Genomic DNA, 14,537 nt, shown 5'->3' with positions numbered 1-14,537 from the left:
GAATACAAATCAGTTGAATAGGAAATATAAAACCAAAACCCAATGGCATGTGGAAATTTAGTCTGTAATAAGAGCAGCATTCTAAAATCATTGGAGAAGTTACGGATTTTTTTTTTTTTTTAAGAGACACACCTGCAGCACATGGAAAATTCCCAGGCTCGGGGTCAAATTGGAGCTACAGCTGGGACCTATGCCACAGCCACAGCATCGCTGGATCCAAGCCACATCTGCAACTTATAGCACAGTTTGCAGCAACACCAGATCCTTAACCCAGTAAGCGAGGCCAGATTTAACCTGCATCCTCATGGAGACTGAGCCACAATGGGAACTCCTTTCCTTTTCTTTTTCTTCATCTTTCTGGAATTTTTAATAAATGATGCTTGTGATACTGGGGTGGTCAATTGGGAAAAGATAGGATTGGATCCACTTTTCATTCTGTACGGGATGTGCAATAGTCCCACACTCATATGTGTATACATACATTCTCCCCCTCCTTTTTTCACTTAGCAGAAAGCACTCTAATCAAAGTGAAAAGACAGTGACAAACTGGAAGAATGTTTGCCACTTACATCATGGACATTGCATTAACCTTTCAAATATATAAAAATCCTGAGGAGGAAAAGGACCAATAACTTTATAGAAAGAGCAGCAAGAGATAATGAACAGTGAGTTCATAGAGACAAATAAGTGTTAGCCATTATATGAAAAGGTGCCCCCACTTGACTTATAATAAGGGATGCAAATTAAAATAGCACAAGGTATAATTTCTTTCCTATCATCTTGGCAAAAGTCTAGCATTTTGACAAATACTTTGTTGGTGATAGATATAGGTACTCTCATGCATTCCTACTGGGAATGCAGAATGGTACAACTTCAGAGAGAAATTTAGAAGTATTAAAGCAAATTACACATATATTTACCTTTTGACCCAGTCATCCTGTCTCTAGGAATCTGTCCTACAGAGATATACTGGGAAATATCTGAAAATATGTGTGAACAAAGTTAATGTGTACTGTTTCTAATAGCAAAAGACTAGGAATAATTCAAACTTTGTTCTTGATTTGAAGAAAACAACTATAAAAAATATTTCACCATAAGGGAAATTTGAACATTGGGCAGTTGATTTTCTTACATTTTTTAGATGTGATAATGCTATTATGGTTATGTTAAAAAAGAAGTACCTTTTAGAATTATTTGATTTGTTAAAATCCCTTACAATTACCATTTGTTTTGATGCCCAGCTTAATCCATGTTCAGCCAGTAGAACCCCTTGAAGTTAGCTCCTGAGTTCTGCCACATCTTTTAGAATTACTTAGTATTTATGGATGAAATTATATGACTGGAATTTTTTTTCGAAATAAGCTGAAGAACAGGGTTAGTAGAGAGGTAAAGATGAATTAAGATTTGCCAGGAGCCGATCATTTAGTCTGGATGGTAGGGATTTTGTTACACTCTTCTATCTTTTGTATACATTTGAAATTTCCCATGAAAAAATGTACAGTTTAAGTAGGCATAAATGAAGAGAGTGTGTTTGGACCAAAGTCATTGAAGCCAGGGTGGGCAGTTGACTTCATATACAATTTAATGTTCCTGTTTAATTTAAAACAGACTATTCCACTCAGTCTTATTTGTGGTTTAGTTAGCTGGTTTGTGTGTGTGTGAGAGAGAGAGAATGTTTAAGATACATTTTTCTGTTTAAGACATATTTCTCAGGGTTAAACTAAAAGTATGAAGTCATTTATTTGTTTATTGGCCCATTATAGAGCCTTTGGATTACCAAAATAATTGATTTGGAAGAAATGAAATTTTTTCACAGTTTTTATGAGTGCCATATTTTCTTGCAAATTTTATTTGGACATCAATTTAGATATATTGGTCAAAAGAGAACACTGAGAGTGGAATTTTTCTTTTTTCAGATTTAACATTGGGATTGTTCATTTAGTAATTTTTAAGCATGTTATTTTAATAACTGGGTATAAGGAGTCTCGGTTATATAAAAGTACATAAAGGAACAAAAGTCTATATACATTTTTGCTTTGGAGCCCTCATGTTTTAGATAATATGATTTATTTAGTGGTATCTAATGACATTAAGCATAATAATAATAACTTGTTTTCTACTCTACCAACAGATTAATATTAAATTAGGAGTTTGTGTCTTTTGCTGGATATTGGAGACTGAATGTAATGGCAACAGAATTTATAAAGAGTTGCTGTAGAGGATGTTTCTATGGTGACCCTGAAAAGCATAACTGTGAGTTTCACTTTGTTTTGATTTCAACAAACATGTATTTAATGTCTTTTTTTATTTATGGAATTTTGAGATATAAATATAAATGAGACATATTTCCTAACTTCATGGGGGGAAGCAGAAACATAAATCTAAGGCATACTAGCTAATTATGAAAGTACTTAGGGGAGAGAGAGATAAATTTAACCTAGGAGACACTCTGGGACCTCACCACAAAAGAGATGGCGTGTGGTATGGATATCTGAAGAGGATTCTAGCAAGGTGAGTGGGGAGAAGGAAATAAGAGAAGGTGAGATTGGACATGAGTATTACAGGGGGATGAAATAGTATGGGCAAAAGTAGGGGAGAAGAGAAGAATTTGGGTGTGTTTGGGGGCCAACATACTCTGGCAAATGTTTTAATTTAAATACAGGCAATTTCCAGTTTATGAACAGTGCATTGAAAAGTGCTTTTCATGGGAGTTTCCATCGTGGCACAGTGGTTAATGAATCCGACTAGTAACATGAGGTTGCAGGTTCAATCCCTGGCCTTGCTCAGTGGGTTAAGGATCCGGTGTTGCCGTGAGCTGTGGTGTAGGTCGCAGACACGGCTCGGATCCCACGTTGCTGTGGCTCTGGTGTAGGCCGGCGGCTGCAGCTCTGATTAGACCCCTAGCCTGGGAACCTCCACATGCTGTGGGTGCGGCCCTAGAAATGGCAAAAAGATGAAAAAAAAAAAAAAGAAGAAGTTCCTTTCATGAATGAATGAACAATAGAGAAGAAACCTGTAACTTTATCAAGACCCACACTTATTAAGGACTCCTGGAAATTTCCCTTTCTATTACATGGTTTCCTCATTTTCTAGTGTATTTGAGTATGAATGCTTTTTTGCAAAAGAAAAAAATAATGAATTCCAACACAATAGTACTTGTACTTTCATTCAGTCTATGGACTGTACTAATTATACATAACGATTAGCTCCAGGGGTCCCTTACCTCCCCATCCTAAGTCATGCAGCTTGGAATCCGTATTGTTCAAGATAATGGACAAAATAGGTCATAAACCTAGCACAGGGAGAGTTGGTATTATATTAGGGTCAAAATATGTTTTATTTTGTGATTTGTTAAAGATTTTTGTAAACTTGGAGACCTTTGGCTTCTTTTCAGAATTACTTTTGGTAATTAAGACTGGAATTAACCCTTAGTATTAGAAATAAGAATTACTCTGCTGAGAGTATTTTTAGATGACTATGTTATTATTATTTGAAAGCACTGTGAAATTAACTACAAAATAATCTTGTTTCCCACCTATGAACTCTTTTGTGGAAATGAGACTCTTTAGAAACTCTTTTTACCATTATGGTAAGTTAATATACTTTGGCAATAGTATATTAACTTCTCAAATATTGGCTGGACATACTTAATGTAGATTCCAGAGTGCTTAATAGGACCCAAGAGTAGTTTATGTGTCAGCAGTTTCTTTTAAAATGATTAAATAAGTACCAAAGCATGTTAGGTTTAGATTATTACAAATAAATCTACATACATATGTGTGATTTTCTTTTCTTTTTTTATTACAGTATCTGTGGAAAGAGACTTTAAAGCAGCAGTATCAAATAGTCATGATACTACTATCTGTATACCTCCATTGACTTCTGTTTCTGTAAAGCCTCAAGTTGGCTGTACTGAGGATTATTTACTTTCAAAATTACCATCTGATGGCAAAGAAGTACCATTTGTGGTGCCCAAGTTTAAGTTAGCTTATATTCAGCCCAGGACACAAGGAACTCCTTCCCATCTGGAAGAACTTGAAGGTAAACAATAACATGGCAGGATTTGAAAATCAACAGGTAGCATTTAAATGCTGTTATTTTGCTCTTTTGTGTATATTAGAATATAAAGTATCATTTATATAGAAATTTTACATTTCATTTTTTATGTTTTGCCTTTTTTTTTTTTTTTTTTTTTTTTTGGTCTTTTTGCCATTTCTAGGGCCGCTTCTGCAGCATATGGAGGTTCCCAGGCTAGGGGTCCAACTGGAGCTGTAGCCTCCGGCCTACACCAGAGCCATAGCAACGTGGGACCTGAGCTGCATCTGCAACCTACACCACAGCTCATGGCAATGCTGGATCCTTAACCCACTGAGCAAGGCCAGGGATTGAACCCACAACATCGTGATTCCTAGTCGGATTCATTAACCACTGAGCCACAACAGGGACTCCTATGTTTTGCCTTTTCTATAGAGGAATTTATTGTACAGTGTTTTTGAAAGGTCTCCTCATGAAATCTGATCCCAAGCAATGCATTTGTGTGCAGATCTGGCCTTTTAAAAAAGGAATGATGTAATATGGCGGTTATCCTTCACACATCTAGAAAGAAAAAAATAGAGGACTTACTCTGTTTTTTATCAGTAAATATTGGAAATATTATTTTCTAAAATTTAGTGGAAAGAGAAGTAAGGAAGCAGTGAAGTAGTCCTTCTTCCATCCCTCTTTCTTCGTTTTTACACTTCAGTCTAAATATACTTCCCAGTGTAAGTAGCCACTTGAATGAGGCAGATTCATGGGCTGAATTTTGGCTCATGTTATAGAGGCCAGTGGACTGATGAAGATAAGAGGAAACAACATGCAACTCTTGTATTTTAGAAATAATTTTAGTTCATTGAAATACTGTCAGTCACAATGGTTTATTCCCCTTAAAATTTTATTATGAACAATTTCGAACATACAGAAAAGTTGAAAAAACTTAATGATGAATGCCTGTATATCCATCACATGAGTCTATCATTATTTACAATACATACTTTATCGCATATCTCTATTTCTCTAACTATTATTCATGCTTTTGGGGACAGGGAGAGAATGCATTTGCGTGTAAATCAGATCAGTACATCAGTACACCTCTCTAAATACTTAAGCATATTTATCATTTACTAGAGTTCAGTCGTTTACACTTTTCTTCTTCTGACGTAAACTTTACATACAACGAACTGCCCAGGTTTGTAACATATGGATATACTAATGTAAACCAAACTCCTATTAAGATCTGCAGTATTTCTCTGAATACTTTTGCTGCCTCATCCTTTCTCTCTTCTTCTGGGATACCAATTACACATATGTTGGACTTTTTGATGTTGTCTTTTGTGTCTATGAGACTTTTTTCCCGTCTGTTCTTCGAGAGGAGCTGATAGTGCTCTATTTTCAAATTCACTGTCTCTTTCTTCCATTATTTCCATTCAGCTTTTAAGCCCATCCAGTGAGTTTTTTATTTTAGATATATTTCAGTTTTAATATTTGCATTTGGTTCTCTTTTAGGGTTTCTATTTCTTTGCTGTGATTCTCCATCCTCTCCCATTATTGTGAACCTATTTTCTTTTTTCTTTTTTTAAAAATTTTTCAAGTTAGAAGTCTTATAATAGAACTTAATTTTTTTGCACAATTCCTCAATGTAAAAGTCCCTATAAATGTCCTTATTTCCTAGTAATGGATATCTTTTGTTCTTGAGCCTTTATTTTCTCATGTGTAGAAATGTGTGATAGTATCATTAAAATAAGAACAAAATGAATAACATTTACATAATTATTCAATGCTTATGACTATAGACCTGGCCTTTGCCTATTGTCAAAGGTTCCCCAAACCTGGAATGCTTTTATTTTTAGCCCAGGCCTCTTGAAGTCCACCAGCATTCTCAGAACTTCTGTATGTCCATTGGTGTCCATTGCCTTGAAGATTTCTTCTTTTAAAAAAAAAAATAATGATTTTTATTTTTTTCTATTATGGCTGGTTTACAGTGTTCTGTCAGTTTTTTACTGTACAGCATGGTGGCCCAGTTACACATACATGTATACATTCTTTTTCCTCCCATTATCATGCTCCATCATAAGTGACTAGACACAGTTCCCAGTGTTCCACAGCAGGATCTCATTGCTAATCCATTCCAAAGGCAGTAGTCTGCATCTCTTAACCCCAAGCTCTCAATCCATCCCACTCCCTCTCCCTCCCCCTCGGCAACCACAAGTCTGCTCTCCAAGTCCATGATTTTCTTTTCTGTGAAAGGTTCATTTGTGCTGTATATTAGATTCCAGATATAAGTGATATCATATGGTATTTGTCTTTCTCTTTCTGACTTACTTCATTTAGTATGAGAGTCTCTAGTTCCATTCATGTTGCTGCAAATGGCATTATTTTTGTACTTTTTTATTGCCGAGTAGTATTCCATCATGTATATATACCACATCTTCCTAATCTAGTCATCTGTTGATGGACATTTGGGTTGTTTCCATGTCTTGGCTATTGTGAATGATGCTGCAATGAACATGCGGGTGCATGTGTCTTTTTTAAGGAATGTTTTGGATATATAACCAAGAGTGGGATTGCTGGGTCATATGGTAGTTCTATGTGTAGTTTTCTAAGGCACCTTCATACTATTCTCCATAGTGGTTGTATCAGCTTACATTCCCACCAACAGTATAGGAGGGTTCCCTTTTCTCCACACCCCCATTTGTTATTCGTGGATTTATTAATGATGGCCATTCTGACTGGTGTGAGATGGTATCTCATGGTAGTTTTGATTTGCATTTCTCTAATAATCAGTGATGTTGAGCATTTTTTCATGTGCTTGTCGGTCATCTGTATATCTTCCTTGGAGAAATACCTATTCAGGTCTTCTGCCCATTTTTCAGTTGGGTTGCTGGCTTTTTTTTTCTGTTGATTTGAGCCTTTTTTCTTTTTTGTCTTTGAGTCTTAACATCTTTATCTACTATTCTAACATTTGGATCATCTAGGTTTAGATTCTGTGGGTTGTCTTTTTTTGAGAATGAGTCCCATTTTCCCATTTTTTTTTGTGTGTGTAGAGTAATTTTGGACTGTATTCTTGACGTTCAGTGTTACGTTGTGGAGACTCTGGAATCTGTTATATTACTCTGAGAGAGTCCTTCCTTCCTTCTGTCTGTCCATCCATCCATCCATAGGCAATTAACTTGGTTGGACTATGCTGCAGATTCTGTGTCTTTGGTAGCAGCTGCTATCTTAGCATAGTTTTTTTTATCCTTTGTTGGAGTCTATCCCACACATGTGCGGTTCAAGAATCAGCCAGATATTTGAGCAGACTTTTATTCACAGAATTTGGGTTTTCTCCTTTCCAAGATTCCCACCTTACTTTCTGGCAGCTGTGGTTGCTCTGAACTCTGCCCTCTGGTACTTCAGGCCAGAAGGACTGTGGATTTTCTATTAGAATTTTATCCACGCTATGCAGTGCCAATTTTGATCTGCCTGAAGACTAAAAATCATAAAAAACAGGTGGCCATTCCCTTTTTACCCGGAGTCAAGTGCTGGTCAGAATCTGCACTGCTTTTGTTCACTCTCCAGTGCCTTCAGGGTATTTTGTTTGTTTTGATTTTGGTCTAGAGTTTATTGTTGTTATCTACAGGAGAGTTGGGTCTGTTAGGATTTTTTTTTTTTTAAAGAAACAAGGAAAGATGAACGCTGAGCCTGACCTACCATTTTATTTTGCACATATCAGCAGTGTCTCACAAAAACAGTTTTTAAAAGTTGTGGCTCATAGCATACCCCAATCAATTGATGCTTTCCTTTCTCTTGTGCTTGTTAACAACATTGGAATTAAACTGTATAAATGGTCTTGTAACCTGTTTTATTTGTATCATTTAATGGCTACATGGTATTAAATCATATGGAGGTACCACAGTTTATTTAATAAATTTTCTGATCTTGGACATATAGGGTACTTTATGTATTACTTTCATTATCAGAAAATAGGTAAAAAATGCTTGGTGATACGTGAGAGTTTTTCTTTATCATTTTATCAGTAGAAAATAGATGACTTTTTGAGTTGAATGAGTGGTAAATTGGTTTACACTTAAATTATAGGCTCAAAGATGATGTGGTAAAACCGTCTGATTTTTAGCATATTGGAGAGAAAATTAATTAGAGTCAAGAAGGTATTCTTTGTGCCTAATTATAGAAGTCAAATATGTGTATGTTTTCTATATTATAGGAATGTGTGAGTGATGAGCTGATATGGAGATTTTGAGAAGAAGATAGGGTAGACCACTATCAATAATGACTAAAATTATGCTTCCGATATTTGAAATTTGTTATGTTGCACTGCTTACTGATTACAGCTGATTACAGCTGCGGCTTATTGCTTTGATAACAAAGATTGTATTATTAACATTTTATTGTGCTGGCTTTATCACATATCTGTCTACCTAGCCATTAAGAGAATGCATTTTGAATAAATATTGAAATTTTAAATTAGGCTTTTGAGGGGTATAAGCAATTGTGTTACTTTACATTTAGTTTTATAGCACTGTGGTTCTGTGAATTGAGAGAAATTCCTCTTGAAATTTAAAAATGATATCTTTTTAAGGGGAAAATTGGACTTCTTTAGTGACTTACTGGTAAAGGAAAAATGCATTCAGAATATTCTTTTTTAGAGATAGCCTATAAAGGTAGTGAGTCATCTCTGGTGCTACTACTCTTGACATTGCTACTCTTGTTACCATAAACAAACTTTTGCAGTAGTGTTAATGTGCTGAATGATTTAAGTGTTAACTTATAGGATGTACAGGCTCCCTGTGGCACCCCTCTGCCTATGTACAGGGCTTGGATTGTCACATAATTATTTGAACCAAAATGTGAGGATAAGATCTCACATCATAACCACATATTTCATTTTTCTTTTCTGAACTCAACATGAAGCCACCTATTTTATTGTTTAGCTTAATTCAGAAAATATTAGTTTTGGAGTTCCTGTCATGGCACAGTGGTTAATGAATCCAGCTAGGAACCATGAGGTTGCGGGTTTGATCCCTGCCCTTGCTCAGTGGGTTAAGGATCCGGCGTTGCCGTGAGCTGTGGTGTAGGTTGCAGACGCGGCTCGGATCCTGTGTTGCTGTGGCCCTGGTGTAGGCCTGTGGCTACAGCTCCGATTCAACCTCTGTCCTGGGAACCTCCATATGCCATGGGAGCGGCCCTAGAAAAGGCAAAAAGACAAAAAAAAAAAAAAAAAGTTAATTTATACTATGGTTTCTGTTTTAAATGGGATAAAAATATTAAAAGATGATTATTTAAACATTTAAAAAACTTTATTTTATGTCTATATTATTTCCTTTTTTTGTAATTTTTTAAATTACTCAATGAATTTATTACATTTATAGTTGTACAATGATCATCACAATCCAATTTTATAGGCTTTCCATCCCACAACCCCAGCGCATCCCCACCCCGCCGAACTGTCTCCTTTGAAAACCATAAGTTTTTCAAAGTCTGTGAGTCAGTATCTGTTATGCAAAGAAGTTTAGTCTGTCCTTTTTTCAGATTCCACATGTCAATGAAAGCATTTGATGTTGGTGTCTCATTGTATGGCTGATTCACTTAGCATGATAATTTCTAGGTCCATCCATGTTGCTAAAAATGCTAGTATTTTGTTCATTTTAATGGCTGAGTAATACTCCATTGTGTATATGTACCACATCTTCTTGATCCACTCCTCTGTCAATGGACATTTAGATTGTTTCCATGTCTTGGCTATTGAAAATAGTGCTGCAGTGAACACTGGAGTACATGTGTCTTTGCGAGTCGTGGTTTTCTCTGGCTAGATGCCCAGGAGTGGGATTGCTGGATCAAATTGTAGTTTTATATTTAGTTTCCTGAGAAATCTCCATACTGTTTCCCAGAGTGGTTGCACCAATTTACAATTCCACCAACAGTGTAATAGGGTTCCTTTTTCTCCACACATTCTCCAGCACTTACTGTTTGTAGACTTTGTTTTTTTTTTTTTTTTTTGTCTTTTTTGCTATTTCTTGAGCCACTCCCGTGGCATATGGAGGTTCCCAGGCTAGGGGTCCAATCGGAGCTGTAGCCACTGGCCTACGCTAGAGCCACAGCAACGCGGGATCCGAGCCGCGTCTGCAACCTACACCACAGCTCACGGCAACGCCGGATCATTAACCCACTGAGCAAGGGTGAGGACCCAACCCGCAACCTCATGGTTCCTAGTCGGATTCGTTAACCACTGCGCCACGACGGGAACTCCTGTTTGTAGACTTTGTGATGATGGCCATTCTGGCTGGTGTAAGGTGGTACCTCAGAGTGGTTTTGATTTGCATTTCTCTAATAATGAGTGATGTTGAACATCTTTTCATGTGTTTTGTGGCCATCTGTATGTCTTCTTTGGAGAATTGTCTGTTTAAATCTCCTGCTCATTTTTTGATTTTTTTTTTTTTTTTGTATTGAGTTGCAGAAGGTGTTTATAAATTTTGGAGATGAATCCCTTGTCAGTCAATTCATTTGCAAAGATTTTCTCCCATTCTATGTGTTGTCTTTTTGTGTTGTTTAGGATTTCCTTTGCTGTGCAGAAACTTTTAAGTTTAATTAGGTTCCATTTGTTTATTTGTGTTTTTACTGTCATTACTCTAAGAGATGGATCTGAGAAGATGTTGCTGTTGCTTATGTCAGAGAGTGTTTGGCCTATGTTTTCCTCTAAGAGTTTTGTAGTGTCTGGTCTTATATCTAGGTCTTTAATCCATTTGGAGTTTATTTTTGCATATAGTGTTAGGGAGTGTTCTAATTTCATTCTTTTCCATGTGGCTGTCCATTTTTCCCAGCACCATTTATTGAACGGGCTGTCTTTTCTCCATTGTATATTCTTACCTCCTTTGTCATAGATGAGTTTGCTGTAGGTGCGTGGGTTGAATTCTGGGCTTTCTATCCTGTTCCACTGATCTCTATTGCTGTCTTTGTGCCAGTACCATGCAGTTTTGATGACTGTTGCTTTGTAGTATAGTTTGAAGTCCGGGAGTCTGATTCCTCCAGCTCCATTTTTCTTTTTCAGGATGTCTTTGGCTATTCTGGGTCTTTTGTGCTTCCAAACAAACTTTAAAATATTTTGTTTGAGTTCTGTGAAAAATGTCCTTGGTAATTTGATAGAGATTGCATTGAATCTGTATATTGCCTTGGGTAGTATAGTCATTTTGATGATATTAACTCTTCCAATCCAAGAGCATGGTATTTCTTTCCATCTATTTGTATCATCTTTGATTTCTTTCATCGGTGTCTTATAGTTTTCAAAGTACAGGTCTTTTATCTCTTTAGGTAGGTTTACTGCTAGGTATTTTATTCTTTTGGATGTGATGGTAAATGGGATTGCTTCCCTAATTTCTCTTTCTGCTCTTTCATTGTTAGTGTATAGAAATGCCGTCAATCTGTGTATTAATTTTGTATCCTTCGACTTTACCAAATTCATGGTAAACGGCTTTTGCTGCATCACATAGGTTTTGGAGTGTTGTATCTTTTGTTGTCATTTGCTTCTAGGTATTTTTTAATTTCCTCTTTGATTTCTTCAGTTATCCATTGGTGTTTTAGTAGCATGTTGTTTAGTCTCCACATGCTTGTGTTTTTTGCAGTTTTTTCTTGTTCTTGATTTCCAGTCATATAGTGTTGTGGTTGGAAAAGATGCTTGATGTGATTTCAATTTTCTTAAAGTTACTGAGGTTTGATTTGTCACCCAGGATGTGATCAATCTTAGAGAATGTTCCATGTGCACTTGAGAAGAATATGTATTCTGTTGCTTTTGGATGGAATGTATTATAAATATCTATTAAGTACATCTGGTCTAATGCTTCATTCAGGGCCTGTGTTACCTTATTGATTTTCTGTCTGGATGATCTGTCCATTGCTGTAAGTGGGGTGTTAAAGTCCCCCACTATGATTGTGTTATTGTCAATTTGTCCTTTTGAGGTTGTTAGCAGTTGCCTTATATATTGTGGTGAACCTATGTTGGGTGTGTAGATATTTAAAATTGTTATATCTTCTTCTTGGATTGATCCTTTGATCCTTATGTAATAACCTTCCTTGTCCCTTAAAATATTTTTCATTTTAAAGTCTATTTTGTCTGTTATGAGTACTGCTACTCTGGCTTTCTTTTGATTCCCGTTTGCATCGAATATTTTCTTCCATCCTCTCACTTTCAATTTGTATGTGTCCCTAGAAGTGAAGTGGGTCTCTTGAAGATGCAAATATGTGGATTTTGTTTTTGTACCTATTCAGCCAGTCTATGCCTTTTGGTTGGGGCGTTTAGTCCATTAACATTTAAGGTAAGTATTGATATGTGTGTTCTTATTGCTGTTTTATTAACTGCTTTGGATTTGTTTTTGTCGCTCTTTTTTCTTCACTTCTTCTCTTGTTCTAGCCTTTTCTGGTTTGATGACTATCTTTAGTGTTTTATTTGAGTTGATTTTTCTTATTTGTTTGTGTGTCAATTGTAGATTTTTGGTTTGCAGTTATTCTGAAGTTTTGATATAAGAGTCTATATATATATATGCAATTGTTTTAAGTTGTTGGTCTCTTAATTGCAAATGCATCTCCAGTGTCCTGCATTTGTACCCACCTCTTCTCATGATTTCTGATTTTGGTGGCATAATTGTGCGTGGATGATTTCATACCTTTACTGTATATATACCTTTACTGGTGAGCCATGTCATTTGTGGTGTTTTTGTTTCTGGTTGCGGCCTTTTCTTTTCTGCCTAGAGAAGTTCCTTTAGTATTTGTTGTAAGGCTGGTTTAGTGTTGCTGAATTCTCTTAGCTTTTGCTTATCTGTGAAGCTTTTGATTTCTCCTTCAAATCTGAATGAGAGCCTTGCTGGGTAAAGTAATCTTGGTTGGAGGTTTTTTCCTTTCATTATGTAAAGTATATCATGCCACTCCCTTCTGGCCTGCAGAGTTTCTGCTGAAAAGTCTGCCGATGACCTTGTTGGGGTTCCCTTATATGTTATTTGTTTCTTTTCCCTAGCTGCTTTCAAGATTTTCTCTGTCTTTAACTTTGGTCAATTTGATTAATATGTGTCTTGGTGTATTCCTCCTTGGGTTTATTTTATATGGTACTCGTTGCACTTCCTGGATTTGAGTGAGTGGTTCCTTTCCCATGTTAGGGATGTTTTTGGCTATTAGCTCTTGTGTGTGTGTGTGTGTGTGTGTGTGTGTATACACACACATTCTTTTTCTCACATTATTTTCCATCATGTTCTGTCACAAGTGACTAGACATAGTTCCCTGTGCTATACAGCAGGATCTCATTGCTTATCCACTCCAAATGCAATAGTTTGCATCTACTAACCCAAAACTCCCAGTGCATCCCATTCCCTTCCCCTTGGCAATCACAAGTGTGTTCTCTATGTCTGTTTCTTTGCTATTGTCAGTCTTTTAAATTTTAACAATTCTGTGAGTATGTAGTGGTATATCACTGGAGTTTTAACTTGCCTTTCCCTTATGACTAATGAGATTGAACACCAGGTCATGTTTATTAGCTATTTGGATAGCCTCTCTTCTGAAGTACCTGTTAAGTCTTAAGGCAATTTATATTTGAGCTTGCCAGACTTTTTCTTATTGATTTGCAGGAGTTCTTTATATATTCTGGATATAAACCCTTTGTCAGTTATATTTGTTGCACAAATCTTCTCCCATTCTGGATTACCTTTCACTCTCTTAGTCTTTTGACAAATGGAAATTTTTAATTTTTATGTAGTTAAGTTTATTAAGATTGTTTTTATGATTGATGCTATATTCCATTTAAGAAGTGCTTCTCTACCCTAAGACCATGAGAATTCCTATACATTTACTTAAATATAGATGTTTTATTGATTCACCTTTAACATTTAATTTAGATCCTCAATCCATATGGAATTTATATTTTATGAATATGTTTGGTTAGGATAAAGTTTTTCATTTTTCTATGTCAATATTCAGTTGTCTTATCACCTTTTAATGAAAAGACCATTCTTTCCCCACTGTTATTGCAGTACCACAGAGATTACAAATCAGGTGTCCGTAAAATAGATCTCTGGACCATCTGTCCTGTTCCATTGATCTAATTATTGGGCCAATGTTTTGTTCTTAATATTGAGTAGATCAAGTCTTTCAATCCTGTTTTTCTTCTTAAAAGATTTTTTTTTTGTTCTTGGTTCTTTATGTTTACATATAAACATTTTTTATTCATCTTTTTGTTATTTGCTTTCTAACTTTATTGCATTTTGGTTATAGAACATAAGGTTATATGTATGTGTGTGTGTGTGTGTGTGTGTGTGTGTGTGTGTGTGTGTATGGTTATAGAACATAAGGATTTCAATCCTTACAAATTTATTGAGACTTGCTCTAGGTATCTCAGTGTATGGTCAATTTTTATAAATGTTCTGTCTTTGTCAAAAGATTACATCTCTAAAAAATGATTTTATTTTTACTTAAAAGATGTTCTTTATGCAAGAAGGAAAATAAAACTCAGTCACAAAATATAGAAT

General features: G+C 35.8%; 1 protein-coding gene across 9 annotated transcripts in view; it reads left to right on the top strand.

Annotated features, from left to right (window-relative positions):
• The window catches only part of TC2N (tandem C2 domains, nuclear), a 51,443-nt gene that overhangs the window by 15,731 nt on the left and 21,175 nt on the right, over positions 1-14,537 (top strand). For 8 of the 9 annotated variants that reach the window (XM_084970052.1, XM_084970046.1, XM_084970049.1 and 5 more), the window contains exons 2-3: positions 2,132-2,253; positions 3,808-4,041. In XM_084970052.1, coding sequence (XP_084826178.1) covers positions 2,187-2,253; positions 3,808-4,041 — 301 coding nt within the window. In that variant the 5' untranslated portion in view covers positions 2,132-2,186. Of the gene's footprint in view, positions 1-2,131; positions 2,288-3,749; positions 4,042-14,537 lie in introns of all 9 variants that reach the window. The other variant, XM_084970050.1, reaches the window with a different exon arrangement.

The sequence above is a fragment of the Sus scrofa genome, chromosome 7 (genome assembly GCF_054392235.1).
Source record: "Sus scrofa isolate SSC_HxYL_T2T_F1_AM1 chromosome 7, Sscrofa_HxYL_maternal_Yorkshire_Landrace_v2.0, whole genome shotgun sequence".
NCBI lineage: Eukaryota > Metazoa > Chordata > Mammalia > Artiodactyla > Suidae > Sus > Sus scrofa.
Note: the sequence above shows the minus strand (reverse complement) of the source record. Positions and strands in the feature narration are given on the sequence as shown.